At 42.7% G+C, this 25,287-nt stretch overlaps 1 protein-coding gene across 2 annotated transcripts in view; it reads right to left on the bottom strand.

Moving 5' to 3' along the window:
• Positions 1-881: 881 nt before the first annotated feature.
• slc6a9 (solute carrier family 6 member 9) overlaps positions 882-25,287 on the bottom strand; it is a 73,168-nt gene continuing 48,762 nt past the window's right edge. For both annotated transcript variants that reach the window (XM_084547396.1, XM_084547395.1), the window contains 12 exons: positions 13,201-13,357; positions 10,544-10,675; positions 8,688-8,964; positions 7,101-7,233; positions 6,859-6,993; positions 6,666-6,769; positions 4,761-4,998; positions 3,828-3,962; positions 3,652-3,751; positions 2,999-3,099; positions 2,030-2,200; positions 882-1,150 (listed from right to left, as the gene is read on the bottom strand). In XM_084547396.1, the coding sequence (XP_084403522.1) occupies positions 902-1,150; positions 2,030-2,200; positions 2,999-3,099; positions 3,652-3,751; positions 3,828-3,962; positions 4,761-4,998; positions 6,666-6,769; positions 6,859-6,993; positions 7,101-7,233; positions 8,688-8,964; positions 10,544-10,675; positions 13,201-13,357 (1,932 nt within the window). In that variant the 3' untranslated portion in view covers positions 882-901. The remainder of the gene's footprint in view (positions 1,151-2,029; positions 2,201-2,998; positions 3,100-3,651; positions 3,752-3,827; positions 3,963-4,760; positions 4,999-6,665; positions 6,770-6,858; positions 6,994-7,100; positions 7,234-8,687; positions 8,965-10,543; positions 10,676-13,200; positions 13,358-25,287) is intronic.

Raw genomic sequence — 25,287 nt, 5'->3', positions numbered from 1 at the left:
ACCAAAGGAAATGTCCACAGAAACTCATCCCTAGGTGTCAGTCACTATCTCAGGTGTTAAATATTTGTGCTCTGAAGAACTTTTTCTTTTAAAAGAAGCAGCATAATAAAAAACAACAACAGGCTTAGTCTTAAGTTGAGATCAACTATGATTGAGGTCACTGTGTGCTGTAAAATATACAGAGTGTATGAATGTATCTGCCTCTTATTTTCTGGATAGGACTTATTTCCATCGTTTAGCATCATTGGACTGTAAACGGCCGGTACAGGCGCAGTCCACCCCCCGCCCCCCTCTATGTCACAGCACCGCAAAAAAAAAAACAGAAAGTCTCCAGCTGTCAAATCACCCATCCCAAACACAACCAGCTAAACAGGGTAAAGGAGAACAGTGTGTGTCTCTAATAAGCTGCATGCACAAAACGAACCCATGCAGCTTCACAATCTACTGTATCTCTAACTGCATATGAAGATGACATACACAAGTTTTACAAAAAAATGAAAGGAAAAAACAAATTGCATTATTAAATTATGTGGAACAAATTAACAACCAACCCACCCACACACACACACACACACACACACACACACACTAACGTACTGTACACACAGATCTTTTTGGATGATGACCCAATTTTTTTTCTTCCTTTCGATTTTTTTTTTCCTTCGCTTATCTAGAGACAACACACAGATAGATAGAAGAGGTTAGGATAGATATAATAAGCCCTTACAATATGTAAAGGTCTCCAGTGAATGGGATCTCCCCCACAGAAGACTGTGGGAAAGTGGGGTGAGGATGGAGGAGAAGGGAGGAAAAGGGGGGAAGAGACGGAGGTGACGGGTTGGGGCGCCGTGCCCGCTAGCGCTGACCGAGCGTGGGGGGGGGGGGGGGGGGGGGGGGGCGTCTATGCGCTGGGGTTGGGGTTGTTGTGTGTGTTGGTGGAGCCGTTGCTTCCCTGGATGGTGAGGCTGATGTCATCCTTCCTCTCCTTCTCCTTCTCCTCCTCCTTCTGCTCTTCCTTCAGCTCCTCCTTCTCCTGGAGGGGACGGGCCTCCACGGTGTCTTCGGAGGCCATGGGGGCGTAGCGGCCTGTCCGGTGCTCCTGGAGGGCGGGGCCCCACTTTGGATGCGCTCGGCACGCGTACTTCAATCGCTGAGAGAGAAAGAGGGAATCGTCATTCAGAGAGGAAACGTAGAACAAGTCAAAAGACAAGAGGATCCGAACAAAAGACTTGAAAACAGATGCATTCAGAAATGACATTTCAACTGCTTTCCTTTTTTCAGTTAATTACTGTAACAGACACACATCTGTGACTGACACTTCAACGAAAATATCAAAATGTTGCCTTTGTTGTTGTTGCAGCTCCCACTTAAACGTTAAATGACACTTCAACTGCTTTCAGAGGATTTACTGTTTGTCTACTGCCACTTATGTTATGCTTGGAATGGAAGGCTTTTGGTTTTGGTTGGTACATAACTGTTTGTGTCACTTTTGTGGGCACAACCCAATACAACAATACCACAATCTCCATGTAGAGACTGTATGTGAATATGCAGTTTCTCTTCCTTCCTATCTTCTCCCCATGACAGCCAACTTTTCACTCCACCTTCACAGTGACTACGAACACTGCCTTTACATTTCAGCTGGCAGCTGAAGTGCTCTCGGCACCAACTGACACTTTTTGACTCCTCCAGCATATTTAAGGGACTGCTGAAATACTATTTAACACTGTTCATAGTTTTGTCAGACAGTTCAACTGCTTTCACAGCTTAAATAATAAAAACTGGTAATTCAATTGTCTGAGGGGCTTCACCTTGAAAGGCATTTTTGGGTGCTTCAGTTGACACTCCAGAGCTTTTCAGCCACTCAGTTGATGTTGAAGATTTAAGTGGCTTAGTCCAAGTTTCGTCACGTGCACAAGTAAGAGCACTTCACACATACGTTTAACTTTTCTTATGAGTGAAATTCTGCCTTTCCCTAGCTGTTTTGTGAATTGCTGTTGAAAAAAAGTGTCTACATTACGTGCTGTACCTCTCTAAAGGTGGCTCCTGGGGACCTTGAGATCTTGTAGAGGGCGTAGACGGGTATGCAGACCACCGAGGACATAGCCATGGCAAAGCCGATAGCCAAGGACCAGCCGGGATACACGTAGTCATTGTAAGTGATGGGCTTGTACTGGATCACTGTGAAGATCAGGATGAACTATGGGACACAAGACAGGACAGACAGTTAATGGAGTGTAACCTTATTTAAATGTATATATGTTAAAAAGTACATATCGAAAGAGAAAATGTTATTTTATAGAACAATATACATGTATATTAGATGATTTTGCAAAATGGATGCGCAATGTACATATCAATAGAAAACAAAAAGATAAGTTACAGTGTATCTGACCCATCCATTTCACAGTGATAAACAACATACACGAATAAATCTGTGCAGGTGAGATCAGAGTTGACAGCAGCCCACCAGACAGTTTACTTAAAAGCTGCAGATAATTAAGTCAACAAATCCTCACTGTAGACAACTGCAGTGGGTTTAGTCACAGTTCTAGCAGAGGTCCTGGAGGACAGAGCATTAATCTGTGTAGTGAAATGAAACAGAGAACAAAAGTGCCTGAAATCTGACCAGTAATCCACAACAATGAGTTTCTTGGTTGGCCCAGCAGCTTAGAGGACTAATGCGCCTGCTTGGGAAATGCCTTTGATAGCAGCTGCATGTTTCAATTTCTCAGTCAGAAAGATTTGCTTTTTAGAGGTTTAGACGGGAAACAAAAACAACAGCAGCCAAGCAGATTAACAGTGGTGGCAGCTCGAATGTAGGTTAGGTCCCTAACAATGTGTCAGCAACTTGGGGAAGTTGAGAACCTTCATCTGAACATTCTTCAGATCGCTTTTTTTTTTTAAAGCGACTGCAGCTATGTTTAATTTTGCCGAGACATTCAGTCACTACGACTGGACTCAGACCAGAATGTACGGCGTGTGTGTGTTCACTTACAGAGATAATGACGGGGGAGATGAATCTCCAGCAGACTTTGAAGAAGAGAGGAGGAGGGAAGCCCAGCATCATCTCAACATCTTTAAAGTAGTTCCTGTGACCTGCAAGGGAGAAAAACACCAGCGTCAAGCTTTGTACACAGTACAATATGAACGGACATTATGCTGAAACCGTCTCCAAACAATGTGACCTCAATGGCGCTTGGTACCGTAAACTCCTTCGGTATTTTTTGCAGAGTTTTAAATCTGGTGTCTATGGCAACATTCTACCTGAGACACAAAATGTGCAAAAAGGATTGGTCTTTTCAGTCTGCCTTTAATAGAGAAAACTAGCATATCTGCCTTTTGTAGAGTGAACTTCCCCTGCATGAATGTTTAATGTGGGTAATCTCACGTTCTTTTGAGATTCAAAGGAGGTGGAAATCTTTATAATTCACAAACGGAAAATGACCTTCATTCTTCTGTGCACCTGTCTCCAACTTCTATTTCATTCTTTGCTGACAGTAAATATTTCAAACTGCTGAAGTTATCTCTCTGTACAATCATCACGCCTAGCTACAGCCAATCATTATCAGAGAGGAGGAGAGAGAGCAGATCATCAGAAACTTTGTGTCCAAGGAAATGCTTGCATGTTGAGTGGTTTCTCCTCCTTACCATAAACATACATGACGCAGATGCACATGATGCAGGAGATGATGACCAAAGAGAAGCTAGCAGCATAGTTGTCCATCAGTAACAGCCAATAGATTCCTGCCTGCGCACATGAACAGGGAATGAGACAACACCTCTCAAGCAGGTCGCAGTCAGCGGCGTGATCTGAGCGTACTTACTCGTGTTGTTAGCGGCACTCCCAGTAGGAAGCCAGCTACGGCCACCGACAGCGTGACCACTGTCTTGTTCCTGATGATCCAGTCCGTGCCGATCTCGTCCACGATGGCCGTCACCAGGGTCTCCAGCAGACAGAACTGGGAGAGCAGGGGAGAAAGGTCAGGACTGGACAGATGTGGAATAAATATAGATGAGAACAATCATGACTGTCTTGATGATCTTAACAGATGACCAGGGGCAGCTTTCAGTGGTAACATTTTACACACACATTGTTGAGTTATGCTGAGATACGGGTAACATCATTTAATGCTTGAAGTCAGATTTAAGGAGGAAAATATTCTTGTTCCAAATTACCATATTTCAGCATGAATACTACTTCACATTTTGTGGTAATCATCCTTTCACCTAAAACTACACATGTCAACCTGAAGGTGGCGCTAGAGGAAAAGTCAGGGGATCATTAAAGTCACAACAACCACTTGCTGTGTAAGCAGCTGCATGTGTGTTTTGGTGGACCTGCACATCCAGATCACATCTAATCATAGCTGATACCAGTTCTCGTTTCAATGACTGCACTTGAGCATCAACGTGGAGGTGTCAACAACAGATGGAGGATAACATTTGTGTATTTATAAGAAGGATTATCAGCAGGAATGTAGACTGGAAATGAAGTGGAATCTCACAAGGCTCCAGTGAGAAGACACAATCTATATCTACATATAAATATCTGTATGTGCCTACACAGACAGTACATATATATGTAGATATATACAGATATTGAAAGTTGCACAGCTGTAATCATGCCATCATGTCAAGACTCAACTGAGAATGCGTACAAGAAAAGCAAAAGGCAAACAATGTTGCGCTCAGCATAACCACTCAGAAGTGGTGATTCATTCAGATTCATGTTTAAAAACACAGTGTCCTGTTCTCACCTGAGTCCCCAGTCCCAGAAGGATGAGCATGAAGAAGAAAAGTAGCGACCAGAGTGGTGAGATGGGGAGCAGAGTGAGGGCTTCTGGGTAAGCCACAAAGGCCAGGCCCGGTCCGTGGTCCGCCACCTCCGACACGGGGACGTTCAGGTGGTGCGCCATGAAGCCCAGGATGGAAAATATGACGAAGCCGGCGTACACGCTGGTCGCACAGTTGGTTATGCTGATGATGATGCTGTCTCTGGATATCGAGAGGGGATGGAAAAACATGTTGTGCATTCATTAAACTGCTGGGATACAAAAATCTAGTGTTCATTCACACACTCATTCTGAAAGGAAAATTCAATTACATTTGTATACTTAAGGTAAGTGATGACTTAATGTTCCTACATCTAACAGTAGTTTGTAGATCTATAAAATAAATGTTGATCATCACGAAAACTGATTTTTTTTTACTAATAATGTGATTTGGAAATACTGTTTTTAAGTGTTATACAGCCAGGGCAATCACTTTAATGAACAGACAATTAAATAAAAAATGTATTACTGTGTAGTACCACTGAACGTTCTGGTTCCGTCTATGATTTTTAACACTTCCTTGGATGATTGCTGTCTTTATTCTGACAGGTGGGAGAAGCCTGGCACACCTCTTTAATCTTAACTCTGACTCAGACTTTGTTCAGATTTAACAAGGGACTTATACGGTTACACAGCCCTTTGTCTCCCCACATTTCCTGTTTGGTTTATCGCAGAGGATGTCTTTGATGACTTTGATGGCAGTCCGTTTCTCACCCGCGAGGCTCCTGCTCCGTCCTACATTCTGCACTTCCGCGTGCGCACCAATTGGTGGTGTTACAGGAGAGCACAGAGCGCCTCCACAGAGATTGAGCGGCATAACCCAAGCCGATCAGGCTGCCGCGCAGCTGTTTGCACTGATAGCGCACCTCAAGCTCCAGGCGGAAGAACACATTATATCTCCAGGCTTTCTCCCTTGCCCCTTCTAACCCCCTGACGTCCTCGCTCCGTCATGTGCGGACAGGCTCAGGAGAGTAAATGGCATCTTTTCCTCTCTTTATCTCCTCCTCTGTCCCATTTCCTCTATCTTAACCTTCTCCTACGTTTCTTGCTCACTCCCCTTTGTGTTCAAGCACAGCACTGCGTCCAGCCTCTGATGTCCAAAAAAAAGCATTATCTCTGTCCCTCCTCCTGTCCAACCTTATCTCACCTTCTTGGTTAAGACCTATAGTCTTGAAGCTGGCTTGAGTTCAACCCTGCTCTTCTCACTCTGGCGCTCTTTGACCGACTCATTATTGGACCTAGCTGCATTAATTCAAACATGCACGGTTAACAATGACTTTTCTTGACAATGACATCAGTAAGCAAGCTCTCTGGAAAACTCAATGATAGCTCAGTTTTCTATCCAAGATTTGAAACGCTAACTGGAACCTCTAAAGATCTCATGTTAATAACTTAAGTTTGATAAAAAATAAAATCTCAACAAGAGAAATTGTGTTTTCATGTGCTAGATTTATTTTCTTTGCTTGCAGCGGTCACTTACCTGAGCCTCTTCTGACTGTGTTGCATAAAAATAGTCACTGATGTAAAACCCCATGAAACCATAACTTGTTGGGTGTCACCGTTTTGTACTGCATTTATAAGTATGAATAATTTTATTAACGAGCCTTAAAGATGCTGGTACGTGGATGTTACTCCATTTAAGCAGAGCCACAGTTAGAGCACAGCTAGAACACACAATTAGCTGTTTCATCATTTCAAGTCTTTATGCTAAGCTGACAATCTCCCAGGCTTAAATTTTATGTGTACAAGGAAGTGAAGTATTACAAAATATCGAAGTATTCCTGAAAAGCATAGTGTGTTTTCTGTTCAGCCACAGTCGGTAGTACCAACCTGAAACAGTTGTTGTGGAACTTATTATAGGAAGCCATGGTAATGAGACCCCCCCAGGCACAGCCCAGGGAGTAGAAGATCTGTGAGGCCGCATCTCCCCAAACCTACAACAACAACCCCACAATACAGTTAGAAGCAATACAAAGAAGGAACAAGACTATCTATTTGTTTGCCTGCTAATATAAGAGCCTACCTTTGCATCAAGAACCTTCTGCCACTGTGGAGTCAGGTAGTACTTGATGCCATTGATGGCACCATCCAGAGTTATGCCACGGATGAACAAGATGGTCAAAACTAAGTAGGGGAATGTGGCAGTGAAGTACACCACCTGAACACGGACAATCACACAAGGTGGTGAAATCACTTTCTCAAAAGACAGTTGTGTATAAGTATTAAGTATGCCTGCGTAAGTATGTGTGTTTGAGCGAGGCTCACCTTTCCAGAGGATTTAACGCCCCTAATGAGACAGAGGAAGACGACAAACCAAGACACAGCCAAGCAGCCCAGGATAGGAAGCCGGACCTCTCCAAAGTTCCCGATGTCGTCAGAGATGTTCAGCACATAGTGTCTGAGAGAGACAGGCAGAAAGAGTGAGTTTCATGAGCTTAAACATTTCATCTTTTCAGGTTTGGCCAATGTTTGGTTTTGGACAGCAGACACAGGGCGCAGGAGCTTATGGACTCCATCTAAACTTTGAACCTCTCAATACAGATCCAAGTTTTAGATGCTTAATGGCTACATTTCTTGGCTCAGACGATGACAATAACCGACAATGCTGCCTTCACTTTCAGGGATCATCAGACTTGTCCATTTGGTGTTTTACTCTGCAGTATTATTTCTTGATAGTACAATAATTGTAATGGGTATTCCAATCTGGCCTGGGAGCACACTGGGATCTCACAAGAACACCTTGAGGAAGTGGCTGCACTGTTTTGCTTAGACTGGTGCTCCCGAGAGGTGGCAGATAGTAATAGTCTTATAACCAGCTGTTTGATGGCCTGTATTGTTCTATTATGAAGTGATGTTAAAAATGAAAGACTCTATACAACAATATAACACAGGACATCACACATTTGATTTCTGCATTGACCATATTCATTCCTTCATCTTTGTATAGCTCATACAAATAAAAGGACAAGTGATAGGGATGCAATGAGGACTGATACTTTGGTGCCAAGACAATGCTAAAATAATAAAAAAGTAACTTGTTTTTCTATATTACATACTGTGACTACTGAGGATATTGGACAATAATAACAAAATGTGGAATGGCAGGAGCGTTGCAGTAATTAGAATTGTGGAAATTCAGGTAGAGTATCCCCATATTTCTTGTAATGTACATGTGTTACACATAATTTATGACAATCTAACGGTTTATAATTTCCTTCACCAGACTTGTTTTTACATAGTATAGTTGAACCTGCCACATATGAACAAAAATAATACGGCCGCCGCTGTCTACCCTCACACAAGTTTTTGCTAATTCTTTCAGATGAACCATATAATAAAGATTAAAACCACTAGATGGAAATCTCCTGCGTGACACTTCTGGTGATGCTGCCCCGCGCTGCTCAAAAGCTGCTGCACTTCCAGTCCAGTCTAGTCCAGATGTTTGAATGCTTTTTGCAAACATGGGGCATGTTTGAGGTAATCTTATCTTACATGTGAAAGTCAAATTTGGCCTCTGTGTCAAGCGAGATAGGCCTACAAAGCGGAGTCCAGAGAGGTTACTTGTATAACTTGGCAAAACAAAATACATTACAAAACCCACTGGTGCATGGCCAAACTTAAGCGATATACTGTATTTTAATGTGACACACTTCAAACACACTTCAAACACACTTCAAACACACTTCAAACACACGTCACACACCCAATGAGCCCTGTTTTGATAAAGAATTAGTTTGAATCCCTGAACTAAAACATATAACCACTTCGATTTGAAATGTGTAAAATAAGCATGATTAATGTAGCATGAGTGTCAACCAAGGCCCATCATGTACATTACATCCCAGTTCTTACTTCCAGTACTCTTCGCTGGGGCTCGTCCTCTTGGTGCGGTTGACAACCTCGGACACGCCTGCCACCAGGCTGGTGGTGGCGTTCGCCAGGCTGGCGTTGAGCTGCTGGCTGTCGCTCACTACCCCGGAGCAGTCGGGCGTGTTCCAGGGGTTGTTGCAGTAGGTCCACGGCAGAAGGCTTGTCATGGACATAAAAAAGTAGTAGAAGGCAATGCAAATGACCACGTTGTAATAGATCCCGATGTAGGTGGACACTACCATCATGCCGTAGCCCACACCTGAAGAGATAAACGGGTAGGGGGGAGAAAACAAAAAGAGAGATAAAGTACATAAGAAAGGAAACATGATTCAAATGCCAGTGCATGATTCGTCACAGATGCTGTATGTGTGTAGAGTAGAGTCTGCACACTTAAAATAGTAGTATTTATCTTTTTCGGATTGGCGTGTGGACAATAAGGATAATGAGGACATTCATTGCTGTATGCATTTCCTAGTCCCTCATCCTAACCATAACCATCACAACCATGCATGTACAGTCAATATTTATTTTTGTATTACTATTTTTATTATTCTTCACTGGGTGTATTGGTATTCTGGGCTTTTTATACTGTCTCCTACATGTATGTCTGAAAGTGCTGGTTGCGATGGAGATGTCAATTTCCCTGCGGGAACCTCCCAAAGGGATCAATAAAGTCGTCTATCTATCTATCTATCTATCTATCACAACTAAGTGCTCAGCCTAAACCCTTACCATCCCTTAGTTATGCTGCTATAGGCCTAGGCTGCTGGGGGACGATGCACCAAACACATGTCCTCCTTCTTTCTTCTCTCTCCTCCCTCGCATCCTCCACTTTCTTTTCTCTGGCACAGAGCTCTTGCCCTCTAATTTCCTATATACTACTAGTCATACAATTCTGTGCTATTACTATGTAGAATGTTTACTGCTGTGTGTGTCCCACCCCCCTTCCCCCCCCTTCCCCCCCTTCCCCCCTCTTCTTGTGAGTATCTCTGGCCTGGAGTGGTGTGTTTCCTGTGGAGCTCTATACTACATCTGTTGTCGTGGTCTCATCAGCCTGCCTAGTCTTCATGGAATCCTGCAGTTATCCACTCCTACCTGAATGAACAATTCTCCAACCTGCCTATGATTCCTCTTACATTTTCAAACTGTCATGTAACATCATCAGTTTGTATCATAAGATTCCACATGTACACTTTAGTCAGATATGTGTATCTATGACAGATGTATGTTTATCTTGCTGTTCTCTTCTCTTCTCTCTTTGCTGTTCTCTTCTCTCTTTCTTCTGTCTGTACCCGGCTGGCCTTAGGCAGATGGGTCCCTCCATATGAGCTGGGTTCTGCTTGAGGTTTCTTCCTGTTAAAAGGGAGTTTTTCCTTGCCACCGTTGCCTTCAGGCTTGCTCTGGGGGTTTCAGGCCGGGTTTTTGTAAAGCGTCTTGAGACGATTTGTATTGTTATTGACGCTATATAAATAAAATTGAATTGAATTGAATTGAATTACCCTTAACTTAACCCAAACTTTAACCTAAGATAAGTTGCTGGCAGTTAACAGTTGCAAGTTCCCAGTGGACAACACCCACAGATGTTCCTATTTAAACCTCATCTCCCCACCAGTCTTTTCAAACTGAAGAGGCTACTTAGATGAGTGGTGAAATAATAAGTTGTCTTTGTTTCAGCTTTGTTTTTTGGACTTAACTCTATAAAACAAAGTCTTAACCCCAAACAGCCCTTGGAAAGGATGTGATAAAGTGAGCCTCAATATCCTTATTTTCCATAAATGATCACTCAAAAAACTCAAAATGAATCTCATAATGATAGCTGTACAAATGCGCACACTGACCTTTGAACATAGGGCTGATCTTCCAGACTCCAAGACACCCCTGGCTGGCAAACTGACCAAAGGAAAGCTCGAGGAAGAAGAGAGGGATGCCGCAGAACACCAGCATGATGAAATACGGCAGCATGAAGGCACCTGGAAGAGACAGAAGCAAAAATACAGTCACTGTCACTGTCTGTGATCCAGACCAGTTGCACATCACCAGTGTTGACATATAATGGTCCACACAAACCCACTAAAGAAATAACGAAGAACTTAATAATAATACAAAAAATTCTAAAAGTGCTGGAAGCACTAGTTGTAGAGTAGATCCACTGTTATAAAGCACTTTTGTGTTATTCCTGACAAAAACATAGGAACCTAGGAGGCTTTCAACATGTCAGTTCCCTCCTACTCAGTTATCTAACAAAGATAATTACTACCGCACAGCTCGGTGAATGCAGAGATGCCAGTTCCACAGACACCAACAGACAAAAGAAATCAAGCATGTCTAGCCGATGTACTCCGCGAAGGTATGATCCCCAGCTACTAGATGCAAGGGTGAAATGCACCGCAAGCTATCATTAAAAGCATTAGTGAAATTAGAAAGCGTGTACATACTGTGCATAAATGAGGGAGCACTCTGAACGGACGAAAGTGCCACGATACATTTGTGTAAAACTAAACCTACACGACATAAATTAGACATGTGTCATGGGCTCAAAAGAAAAGAAAAAAACAAAAAAAAACGGAAAAACAAGAACAACATAAACCTCATGTGTCACAGTAATCTCCCCTGAGTACACGGAGAAGTCATCAAATGTCCAGCTGAGACTGTTCAGTGGTGCAGCAACTCTCTGGTGGTTCAGACTGGACAACAACCCAGACTGTCATCTATAGCGAATGCCTCTCTATATGTGTAAGATTATCATTATGCAAACTAGGTTGGTGCTACCAGCTGATACTGTACAACACCACTACTTTATTGGTGCTGGTAAATCTCAGCCCTCCCTATCTGCACCTCTGGGTGAGCTGATGTATGGCCAACATACACTGAGTTATTGCATGGCAATAAGGGTTTCCTATATATACTTACCCTAATCCAAATATTTGAAGCATAAACATATGAGCCAAAGTGGGCACAACGCCAAGGAAATGATGTGAATCACTGGATTGGGGGGGGGGGGGCTTGACCAAACTGGCTACCTACGCTTTGGTACTTTTCTAGTACAATTTCAAAACAACATACAAGAGTATTTAGAACACATTTTGGTTTGTTTAATCCAGATCTTGGCTGTGAATCCAGTACTACGTCAGCAGCACAGCGGCAGCAGCAGCACCTGGATCCTTTCTGTGCGCTCAGATGTATCCCGACAGCGCTCACAGCCCAATAAACAATAATGTAGTTACGCAAAACATGATGTCTAAAAAGATGCTTTGGAGTGAAGCTATGCACGTAACGTGTGAGCCGTTGCTGCTGCTGTAGACAGCTGCTGTGAGTGGGCTTATATAACATGAGTTATGGGGGCTGCCAATGAAGGTGTATAGCAACAGGTCTGCTGAGACTTTAGGGGGGAAAACACACAGGCAAGCGTTGTGTGTGGCGATATCTTGAGTTGATGATCAGGGACAAGATATACTGTAGAAAACCAAAAGTTTGTGAGCAAACAGTGATAGACAGCCTTGACCTGACAAAATTCTGCCAAGGGGCCCTCTTACCTGACCCCTGAGCCATGTAAACCATTTACCACTGACACAGTCACACCTGACACCACTATTCTCTGACTGCAGTCCTCCCTCCTTTAAAACAACTGGCTCCATCTCACATTGAACATAAAATACTATTTACGTTGTGGCTGCTCTGAATACTTCACGGTTGTTATTTATCCGTTATCCTGTCACAATTACTACATGATCACCCAACGACAATTATTATTATATACCAGGATAAGCCCAAATAATGGCACAGAGTCATATTTTGAGGTTTAACTCATACCATCTCCTTCTTCTACTTAATGTGGCCATGTGTAAAAGTGACTTAATTGCAGCTGAGGGGAGAATTGGTTCCACCAAATGTTTATCTCAAGGTACCAAATAACCCCAATAACTAATAATATAATACATGTGAATAAATATTTAGTAAATATGAATATTTTTGAAATAATATGGTGACGGCATATAGGAAAGCATTTGGTCAATATGGTTGGAAAACAAGAATTTAGAAGAAATGCTTTTTGACGGAGACAACCGCATCACTCGTTGCTCCAATGTAGCAATAGGTCATAGCATGAGCTAGATGCTTCTCACAACATTAGTAGGCCATGAGTCTATAAAAACCTAACACTGTGGTTCATGTGTGTGTTAGTACAACAAGTGTGCAGCAGCTCTTGAAATAAAATAGTTTATGCTGAATTAGCTTTGATTATAGCACACATTCAATCACTGGACGCAGAGACACAGTTTCATTACTAATCCTTTGCACTACCGTCACACATTTCCCTGGTTATCAGCTCAACACACTGGCTGGTCTGTACCGTGGTAAGAATGACTCTTCATTTCATCATCCTTGTGTGCATTACATGCTTTTATAAATGTACACTGTACTTCATCTATCTATCTATCTATCTATCTATCATATCATATCAAAAGAAAACAGCTGTGCTACACATTGTACTGCATACCTCCTCCATTCCTGTAGCAGAGGTAGGGGAACCTCCAGACGTTGCCCAGGCCCACAGCATAGCCCACACTGGTGAGGACAAACTCAATCTGGTTGCCCCAGTTCCCTCTCCGGGAGTTTTCATCCTTCTTCACTGGCTCTCCTGGAACTGCTCCGTTCTACAACAAGGTCGAGAGAGAAAGAGACAGAGGTGACTTCAGGTGACAGCAACGCGAGTGTGTTCCTGTGATAGTGCTGCTGCAGCAGGTCCAGAGACTGCACAGAAACACCTCATTCACAAGCATAAATCAGAAGCGGATGCTATGTCAGAGAAAAGCATCTCCAGAGGCCCTCTGTGGCCATTAGATTCTAATGTTAGGTGTATTTAAAGTATTATTTCTATAATAATCACGCAGAGGTAGTAACATCTTGCGAGTGGATGTTGAGATGAATTATTCATCATGGTCACAAAGTTACTGGACATATTCTACAAAATACTATCCTCCTCTACCCCAAACTTTAGCATAAGGTGGGCGCACTGGAGCAGACAGGATGCAAAGCGAAATCAGTGCCTTGAGAACAGCCGATAACCATTTGGTCTTGTTGTCCTGATTTCCAGCTTCTCCTCTCCTCTCCTCTCCTCCCTCCCACCCTCCCTCCATCTGCTGGCATCAGATGGTCCCTCTCTCCTGACCTCCTCTTTAAACTCAGCTGTGTCCGTCTGTCTGTCTGTGTGCGTTTGTGGGCCCACGTGAAGGCACTTGTGAAAAATAAATACTGCTAACTGAGATTATTAGTACGTGCTATGAATAAACTGTGATTACAAGCAAAGATACATGACTCTGCCAGCCTGTCGTTAATATGCTGAAAGTTACAGTCCTGGTCATTTTACATGGATTGGCTTCAAATAGCGAAATGTTAGGGTCAAGTTCTGAGGAAGGGGACATTCTGTATAGCTGCAGTAAATGGCTTTTATTCTGTTAAAATGTATAAATAGCTTATATGAATTCACGGTGTCTTGTAAGGTCAAGAAGAGAGAGCACAGTTGTATGCATGACAACATAATAAAACCTTATGGTGCCTTATGGTGTGTTACAGATTACACATTCCTTCAGTGCAGCAAACTGTGAATCATAATAAATAGCTTTCCACCATAAGACGCAAGATATTTTGCCATAAAAGTGAAAGTACTACAGTTTAAATGTGCCTGATAGAGATTATTTTGTTCTAATTCTATGAAATGGCTGCGTGACACCAAGCCCTGTGGACGAACAAACCCTGAAACACCAAAGACTTCCGCTCCCTGCTTCCGAGACCAAGTGAGACATGTTGTTCATCAGCAAAAAAATAAAAAATAAAAAATCAGACAGCAAAACAGCAACAACCACATTGAGCTAACAGCTGCCATATTTTCCCCAGAGCTCTGTAGTTTGTCTTTGAGTCTGGCTGTGCTTGCATGTCAGGAGGGCAAAACAAAGAGCATTCCTCCAGCATCCGTGACCTTTCTTTGTGCAGGGCTGAAGGCTGCAGGTGGGACAAACAGGAAGATCGGCAAACACAAACTTTGTCGGGGAGAAGATGCTCCCCTCCGCTCAGAGTGAAACCACGGTCACAGCAGTGTACGAGGAGAAACCCCCAGCGGAGAGGCAGCCACCGCAGCGGGTCGCGCGTTACGACATCTCCGCCCGGAGTTGACTTTGGAACGGAAAGGAGCCGGAGACAACGTGCAGCTGTGTGTGTTCACGTTCAGCTCGGCTGTACATCTTGTACATCTGACTTTCCTATCAGCAACCAGGTGTGGGCTTTCAGAAGACACACACATGCATAAACACGCAGGTTGACAGGTTGCGCTCAGGCCCACAACCAGAAAAGGGATACGTTGGGAATACCAATGGATCTGAATCTTTGCTGTCCAGTCTCCAAAACTCAGCCTGACTGACACACACTCAGGTATGTGGAGTCAGTGAATTCAAAAAGCGTGGACTTGGTAAGAGTTATTTTTTTGAACAGTCAAAAGCAGCCACTGTGTCAGGGCAGCTCAAAACAGTACAGTTGTATATACAATTCATGAACTCTAGATTTTTCTTTTAGTTCAGCTGGACTGAACTGGGAGAAATTAACCACATTTCTATTCTTATCATTAATGTAAGAATAGAAAATCTGTGTCCATCAGACTGCTAATTAGCTGAGATGATTTCCCACTGACGATCAGCCACTTTATAAAACAGATGTGACCTTTTCAGACTATAGATTCTCTTTGCATATCGTTCATTGCATAATTGTCTAAGTCATTTTTTGGCCAATGTTACAATATCAATTAAAAAAAATACCAATGTGCTTTGTAAAAATTGTGTTTTTTCTTGTTTTCCGAAAACGTTAAAATATGACCTAAGCAATTATCAGGCTAACGATATGTCTGTTGGTTACATTTGTTCAGTTACCTGCATTTCTATGGTTCCACAGTCACAAAAACTTCCACACGACATCAGAAGATATCACAATAGTTTAACATTTTTGGTAATATGCATTAAGCAAAATAGAAGCAACTTCAGATTTTTTTTAACCACAGCCAGAGCCAGACTAACTATTGTCTTTGCACTGTGCTAATTAGACTAGTGAACCTCTGCTTCCCCTCAAAAAGAAATACCTAGGACACAAAACATATGCAGCTATTTCTCCATGAAGAATAGAAATCACTAAAATTATGTCTTCTAACAAAATGGTGCTTTTTATGTATCCATCCATATATAAGAAGGTTTGTGACCCTCAAGTGTCCACATTCTGTAGCTGGAGTATATAGAATCAGAGTATATAGAATCAGATCCTTGTAAACACCATCTATTGGCTGAACTCTCTGTGCAAAGGCAGGACTTTGTGTTTTTCATGTCATCCTTCTCTTCCTTGACTGACCCCAATGTCTGTCTCTCTCTCTGCCCAGGTGTTGTAGCCCGTGGGGTTGGCTCCCGGGACCCTCTGGTCAGTCAGTCAGACAGACTCCTCTCTCCATATCCCTCAACTCATCCATTTCTCCATCACGTGCTTCTGTGAGACCATCTGGGCTTTACATAAGACCACACATGCCCCCTCCCTAGTTTCTCCTTCTTTTTAGTTTGCAACTTTTCTTTTTTTCCAAGGTCTCTTTCGAGTGACTTTGTAGAGACTCATGTCTCGCTCTATCATTACTGTTGCTGCTACAGAAATAAAATTAACCTAACTACATTAAATAAAAAAGTCGCCAATTAGACAGACCTAATGGAAGTCCTACTGTGTTCGGTAAAAAGATTAGGGCTTCTGGAACAGTTTTTCACAAATATGCCTACATGCAGGTCTTAAAGGGTGTCACGTCACGATTAAAATAACTGTGCATCCTTGTGCAATAGTAGGAAGAATTGTGTTTGCATTTGCTACATGAAACATGGCGGAATGAGTGACGAGAATGGCTCTCACGTTACCAATTGCTGCTTCCCTGTTCAGAAACACAAACAATCCAGTTTATGCTTTGTGGGCAAAACTAAGGATGGGAATGTCACGCAGTCAAAACAATAGCAGAATCATTTCCAAATCATTTCCAAAGAAAGAAAAGTTGGTTAGTTTACAGAAGCACTTGTACTAGCATACACCGATCAGCCACAACATTAAAACCACTGACAGGAGAAGTTAATAACATCTTGTGCCAATGCAATGTTTAGAGCTGTTGTTCGTGTGGATGTTACTTAGACGTGTAGCACCCACCTAGACCAGACCAGGCACCCCCCACCCCACACCACAGGACACCCTCTGAAGGCACATGTCCATTCTCTGATGAGTCAGAACTGTTTGGGCAGCAAAAGGGGGACCAACACGATATTGGGACATAGGTCATGATGTTATGCCAGGTCGGTGTATGTCTTCAACACATCAAAAAGTCTTGATTGTTGGAACTACGACTGCATCACTTATGACTGAAAATGACAAGACGCAATATATAGGTCTGATTCGTAAAGATGCTGTGGCCGCTATGTGAAACAGAAAATAGCAAACACGGAAATAAAATATGTCTAAATAATTAAGTTAAATTTTTACATGCACATTGTTTTTTCTTCATCCAGTGGCCCTTTCACGCATAGACCTGTAGCTAAGAAGTGTTTAATTTAGTCTAAAGATCCAGGTTTACAAAACACGTCATCAAAATATAGTGAAGATACTCCAAAAATGCATATAACCAGCAGAATATTTCATCCAATGCTGCATAAAATGTGTATCCTGTGTATCCTATTTGATACATACTGTAAGAGACACTGTCATTCCATGTCAGATAACAATGTCTAAGAGTGCTCAGAAGGGTAACCTGTATGTGCATATAAGTTGCATCACTCTGCATTATGCTAATTGACTGCTGAGAACTGATTAGCTGACAGCTCTGCACCAGCACCAGATAAACAAACAAAAAAAAAGATGTCAGATAGATTGGGTTGTGTTTATCCGGGCAGGCGCTGAAATCAAATATTAATTGCTTTGTTTCTGATTAGCCTGCGTCTCATTATATTCAGATCAGCTGCTAATGTATATTCAGCACAAACAGTACATCCATGCTCGCAACAGTGTGCCGGGCCAGTAACTCACTATTCCGTGATTACAATTTCACAGGTTTGAGTCCGACCGTAGCTGACAAAATGCGAGTGCCTTACTCTTCACTCTGCTAAGCTGATCTAGAAAAGACTGCCAGCTCAGTGCCAAAAATGCAGATGCGAAGGGAAGCGCTGATCTGCATTTTGTGTCGGCTCAGACTTGAAGTGACATAAGGTGGGATCAGTGCCACTTACCCCAAAACATGTCACTCCACAAGGGCCTGCAGGTGTAATGTGAAGGGGATAACGCGCAGTTTATGCTTCTGCGTTAAGTGGACGCAAAGGCTACGGCGTTAATGCAGACACCTACGCAGAGCCTATCACCTTAGTTTACTTGCACCTCCCCAGAAATGTAACTACGCACACAGAGCGCAAGGTAGTAGTGTGTTTCCCCTTTAGTATTTCCATCTGCTTCTCCGATTATTATTGATTGTATTGAATCAATTAAGAATTGGTAAGGTTAACTTAGGAGGTTTGGAGATACAAACATTTGTATGACTCGTGTGCTGCGAAATTTCAGCGAAAGTTTCTGTCGCCATTGTTGAAAGTGAATCAGGAGGAAGAAACAAAAATTAACCAGACTATCAAAAAAGACACAGCACCGTCTGGCGTTTGGGTGGCGTTGTTACAGAGCAAGCCAGATTGACGAGGTACAAGTATAAATGGCTCACACAGGCATAGGCTCCATGCGGAGGTCCTTCCGTTTAGGTCCCGCAGTACTATAAAAGCTCCTTAAGTGCTCTCCTGTTTGTAGGTAAGGATGATGAATGAATAATCCTGAGTTTCCTAATCATGTACATATTTTGTACATTAGTAATAACTAATGTTGCAAACTCAAAGAATCAATATTAACTTGGTTTTGCAGTAACAGTAAAACAGCTTTATCCCAGCTGTATTTTTCCACTTGATGCTGCTACTGCTGCTGCTGCTCGCCCTCCGTCCTCTCACAGCCCAAAGAAAGCACTTCAGCTATGTAAACCGACACACAGCACTATGGGACACACACACACACACAGTTTCACGGGAGCATTTACATACACACACCGGACCATTTTGACAGACAGCAGCACAAACCTTTCAAACCAACGTCTCCTGACAGCTGCAGCCATGTCTGTAAGAGATACTGCCCATTGGAGTGGAGCAAGACAAACACAATCGCTCTCAGCTTATGGAAACGCACACACTTCAGTTACTCTCCCTCTCTCTTCTGCAAAAACACACACAAACGCGGTTTAGATCGTTCGTAAAAGAAGAGTGCGCATCTGCGGACTGAACGTACTAGTACATACTGACGCTTCTCTTATTCCGAAAACTCCCTCTGAAATTTCAATCTCCCTCACACACTTCATTAGCAACGACTCCTCATGCAATCGCAGCAAGGACGCACGCAGTCAGTGGAGTGGCTCTGCAAAGGCCTGATAATCTCTCCTACAGAATGTGATTTGTTAATATCGTGCAACTGCTTACTGTGCATATCATTTCCTGTCTGAAAGAATTTTATTAAGAAATACCTCCTGCAGAGCGATGGCATTTTACTGACAGCTCGCTGCTCTCTCCTTCTCTCAGGGGAAGCTGTCTCTTGTGCACATATGCAAGTTTATTTTAATAAAATGAAAGTTAGAGTTGCCTCTTTAAGCAATTTGTTGCTTCGTAAGATACGTCCTTGCAGGCATATTTTACATATCGTTTATTTTTTGTGAAGAGGGATTTAGTTCTGTAAAAAGTGTGATTTATCAAAGACATTTCCACCTAGTATTCCAATGTCATTTAACATGTCTATGATATCTAACCACTCTGGATGATTCATATACTCAAAGCACCAAACACACACACACAGGTGAGAATGAAATCTACTTCATACAAAGTGTCCAACTCAGGACAAAGAGTTCGCCCATATCCATACACGTTTATCATATATAGTGGAGCCTTTATTTTGGCATGAGGGGATGCGCTTGCGGTGTACCTATTGACACATGAAGATGCAGCCGCTGTCACAGAGAATAAAATGGGAACACACAACATAGCATAAAAAGCAAGGGATTATATACTATAAATATCTACGTATTAAAAGTCATTGCATAATTGCTCATGTGCCTCATGTGTGATCTTATATGTCTCAATCTGTCTTTTTCCTTGAATGTCTTCTGTGCTGCTCCATGCAAATCCCAGATGTTTTGGTTGTCCTTGCTGTCTGTGCAGCTGTGCCCTGCAGAACTCGGCAACATTCTCCCTGCACAGCATTACAGCTGTCTCCGTAAACATGTTGCAGTCAAAGTTTGTGCATCCTTGAGCTCATCCCGCTCTGTTTGAAAACAGTATTAGGCAAAGATACACAATTACAGTAATAGCTTATTAACTCGGTGGTTAATAGCCCAGTGGTCTGCTCTCTCTACGCCCATCCAAAATTTAACACATCTGAGTAAGTTGTTTCTGAGCATGAGTCAAAATAGACAGATAATGGGACAATGCAAAAAAAGTTCTGATGCAACTGGATTTTTACCACTTTATGACAATATACTGTGAATACTCATATACACATGCTACCATATATAACCGCTAAACAGGCTCTATGTTATGCCACACTAGGGGGCAGTAACGCACCCCTGGGATTGTTTGCCAACCGCCAACAAACCCAAAAGAAGAACAAAAATAAGCAGCTCATTAACGAGGGTCAAAAATTAGTAGCCCTTCTCTCTTGGCATAAACGCCCTGGCTGATATGTGACGATGAAGTGAACGGAGCTGGGAAGGAGAAAGGGATGAAAAGGGGTAATGCATGAAAGAGGTGCAGGAAATGTCTTGTTGGTAGAGACTGGAGACATCTGTCCAAACACGAAAAGGGGAAAGGTAATCAGTGTGTATACATGGGTCCATGGCCTTTCAGTAAACTGTATATTGAGACTGTACCTAAAAAAAAATGGCTGTGGTTTAACCCTGGTGGCTCTGATCTTACGTGTGAAAAAAACGATACAGCAATATACACTATTGCTGTTAGTGATTGAACTGGAAAACTGAGCAGTAGTACTCAGCAGCAGCCTGTGTGTGTTACGTTCACAGCTCCAGATCATAATTCACTTTCAAAGAGCTGCGTAGAGATTTAATAAAGGTAAAAAACAAAGCCTCCTGGACTTCAACAACAAAGTTCAAATAAGAGGAAGTACTCTCTCAAGCACATCAGCATGTAATTCCCAGAGAAACTAAAGAAACTGTCAACAATGGGAAATTTACAAGACTCCACTACTTTAATGTCCACGTGTAGAGATCAACGCTTCCGTAAAAGAGCAGAGGTTTCTTCAAGACACAATGGAAGGATTTAATCCAACAGTCCAAGCTGGGGCAGACATGCGCTATTCAGCATTTTCCCTCACATGAATACTGCCCATTTAACGCCTCATCAGGACACAAGCACTCAGTGATTCATGTCAGAGCCATGTCTTCCATTCCATTTCACTCAATCTCCTTTTACATTTAAATCCCAGTTATGCAAATATGCAGTTTGCAACGAGGAGTGTGAAACCCTTTAAATCACTCTTTTACGTGAGCCTCTTCTTCTGTTGTTACGGATAATAAACCAATTAGCACATGATAACTTCTTCAATCTTCAATCTGCCCCGAGACAGGCAAAACAACATGTTATCATTTTGCAGGCTTCCCCCAGCCAAAAATCAAGCCCCCAGTTATTCAATGTGGCACACGTAATCTCCCTTGCCCCACCTATGCAGAGTTTAGTAAACATGTCTGTCTGCACTGACTGAATCCACTCGGCCATTATGGGACAAAAAGCCCACCGGATCCCCCCAAAAACAGGCCGCTCAAAGCTCTCTTTATGAGTGGGCTGTGAGGTGAGAGTAATAGGCCTAAAGACAGTGTGGACCGTGGCTTCTCAACCTGCTACCATTGGGGCCACATACCAAAGGATCTCATTGGGCAGGGACTGAATAAATCCCCCTCCACGGCTGATTAATTGAAACCAATGCATGGGGTGTCAGGAGCAGGAGAGAGGAGGAGGAGGACGAGAGTAAGTTGAGTGCTGTCGGATGAAGGGTGGGATAGATGGCCGCCCAGAAGCTTGGGGTCACTTACAGGTCACATCACTCCATATATTGAGGGTCTGTCAGCAAGTCAGGCATCTCCAGTTCACACTTCAAAAAAACAACTAAAAAAACAACTTACAGTGCTAAGTTACAGCTAGTTGCAACTGGCTATGCTCTCAAGAACTTTTGATTTGATTGGGTCTTCCATGTGTGTTGGCTGCTTCTAAGAAATAACACATCTCCACATTGAAATTAAGCGCGGTATCGATGAGGCTAGTAAATCAAGACGCGCGGAAAAGGTCAGCAAGAGCCTGGACAACGTGGTGACATATTTCAAGAACGCTGGTACATTACATCACATTTTAGTTGATCTGTGCAAAATCAAAAGTTCTTGAGGTATAAAGTGGAAGTTTGTGAACAATACTGGTGGCGTAACAGAAGTTAGTCCATGTACTTTCATAATCTTTGATAATATGTTCTTCTAAAAACACAGGATTGGACCTGAATGCTTCGGATGGTTAGACTTGTGGTGTCGCTAGAAAATACAACATCAGAATGGGGAGAAAGGATCAAAACATTTTTGGACCATTGCAAACTGATTTCAGTCCTTTAACTGGTGTAAGAAAGAAAGTATCTAAAATAATTTATCTGTGAAGCGCAATGTGATTACTCACTTTCACTGTGTGTACGACCAAATGGTGCAACACCATGAATCTGTAATTTCCATTAGTCTGTTTGCCCAGCCTTCAAGTGTGGCCATCTAGAAAGCATTGCCTTTTAATGTGTCATTTCACTTTGTGATTAGCTAACAACAGTTAGAAGTTCGTATGCCAAAATGAACCCAGATTTGAAAGCGATGTAGGCCCTGTACAGTCTTGGTGATCACATGACAAGTGGGTAGCTCATACACACAACGAACCATCATTTGAGAGTGCACAGAGCAACATGCTCTGGAGACCACGGATGCATCTGAATCTCTTGAGTCATCATTACTACTCATTAGGGAGTTCCTCTTGCTATGCAACACCCAAACCAACTTCCCTGTGCCTAAGGTCCAGTCCTGCTTCTCCTTGTTTAGCCACATTTCTACACATCTTCTCCTGGGGCAGTGAAATCTGACCACAGGGCTATTTTGAGATCAATTCTGATGCCAGACCTGCAATCCACTTTCAGCGGTTCAAGCACAATATCTATTACAGACTTCCAGATCTGGTCAACAAGATCATCAAAGAAGAGAGACATGAAAACAACAGGCAAGTCTGCGTACAGGTCACCTACTACATGGTCTGCGACCTAAAACAGCATTCAGACTCACTGAATGATAAGACAGCGAAATCTGTGGTTCATAAATTAGAACCACCATGGTTTCATTAAGAACTTGGTATGTGTAGATCATTAGGTATAACAGTCATAACACTGTAATTTAAAAATACAGATGGTGTTATCCAGCTCCTTACCTTGAAATACGTTTCCATGGCAAGGTACTTTATGCACAAGCAGCATCAGCTCCTTGAACAAACCCAGTAGCCTGATGGCTGGCGAACTTCTCTATCTCAGTAAACACTAAACTTTTCAAGGCTGTAATCCTCAAATGACTCACCCAGAGGAAGAAGGAGGGGAGATGTGCGGACAACTTTGTAAGAAAGTGGGCGTGGGATTAAGAGGGTCCAAGGAGGGTGGGTGTGGCAAGGGCAAAGGTTAGGGGTGGGCATTTTTTGTTAGAAGTCAAACCTAACTACACAGCAGTGTGGAGATGCTCATTGTGTATAGGATTATCCCATGGGTGCACATACATGTGCTATTATCTAAAATGTTTATTTCAGGAAAAATCGCCTGAAAAAATCGCTGATGCCACTTTATTTCACCGCATGCTGTGTATTTCAGTCACATGACAGATCCATGTAAATGCCATGGATGTGTTATTATATTTTAGGGAAGTATTTAAATTTCATGCAGAGGCCCAATCTGTTTTGACAGTCTCTTTTACAATTCATTGTCTTCCAGTGTAGGATGACAGCACCCCGTCAAAGCACTGCGAAGATAATCTCCTAATCCACTTCAGAAATAGGCTGTTCTCTAATAAAACAATGGTATTACATGAGAGTGAGTGAAGGACGGAGATGGGAAGAGGCAGACTAAAATAGAGGGCGATACCGAGAGCTCTGTGAGTGTGACAGCAAGGTAGAGACAAAGCAAAGACTTGGCGACAGAGTGGCGAGGGGCAGCTATGGCTTATGAGCACAGACAGGCAGACAGGTCTAACAGGAGCTGCTGTAGCCATGTGCAAAAACACCCACTCCCCTCCGCCCTCCCTCGCTTGGTTCACTCATTTGCTTAACAAGTTCATTTGTGCATAGCCCTTTATCGGGCATGGCTGTCAAGTGATGCGCAAGACTGGCCCGCGGAACTGTTGGCCCTCGCAAGCTGTTCACCTGCACCCCTCCCACCCCCGCGCCGCCTCCCACTCACCCACCCACGCACAAACACACACAAGTGCAAATGTCCTTATGCAAAAGCGCAGATATGTCACCCAATGACGCCAGCATTCTGAGCAATTGGTCTGCGATACTACTAGGTTCAAGCTGCAGAATCAAGTCCACGGCAAAAAGCTATTTTTTTTGTTTGCTTTGTTGATCGTGCCGCTAAAATGATCATAGTTGATTGACTGAGCTTTTTTTCCATTTGTGAATAACTGAAATCCTGATTTTATATTACAATAAATATTATTTTTTGAGTTTTTATGAAATTGCCTTGTATTTTTTAGTACAAGCTAGTCTTTTATCACATGGAACACATTTACGGGATAGGACAGGGATAAGATAACACACCTTAGTGCTTAACAAGTGCAAGCAATCCATAGTATTCCCGGCCAGACTAATGGCACAAAGTGGTATTCAGCATTCTGTCAAGAGAAAAAAATAACATTTTTAATTTATTGATTTCTCATGAAGAAATTCTTTCTCTGCATTCCATCCATTCATTTACACAACAGTGTGTACACTCAGAGCATTTGTGCAGCAGCCAGGGAGCAGTTTAGCTTAGCTTTTCTAACCACTATTCCACAGGGCCCTCCAGGTTCTGCAGTTCTGACATATTATGGCCCCAATAATCAAAGTTAGTAGAGAAAATCCCTAAGTTTGTTCAGTGGTTAACGAGTTTTAAGTCAGTAAGTTTTGTCTTGTGACCAGTTTCTCTCCTGGGGCAGCTCTAGTTATTTAATGAAACAATGCCATAATTTTCTTATTTTGGCCAGTTTGTTTAAGGCGCTACGGCAGTCACTGCTGACATTTATCCGCTTTAGTGCTCTTCCTTCTGTTTGCCTTGTTTTTCCTTGTTGTTCTAGCCCTCTGCACTTGAGGCAGCATTAACAAGCATCATCTCTGCGGATTCGCCCTCAGTCCTCGCACTGCACAGTGAGTGTGCTGCTTCGACAAGAGTGCGTGCACACACACACACACACACACACAAA

Source organism: Chelon labrosus (genome assembly GCF_963514085.1).
Source record: "Chelon labrosus genome assembly, chromosome: 6".
Classification (NCBI taxonomy): Eukaryota; Metazoa; Chordata; class Actinopteri; order Mugiliformes; family Mugilidae; genus Chelon; species Chelon labrosus.
Note: the sequence above shows the minus strand (reverse complement) of the source record. Positions and strands in the feature narration are given on the sequence as shown.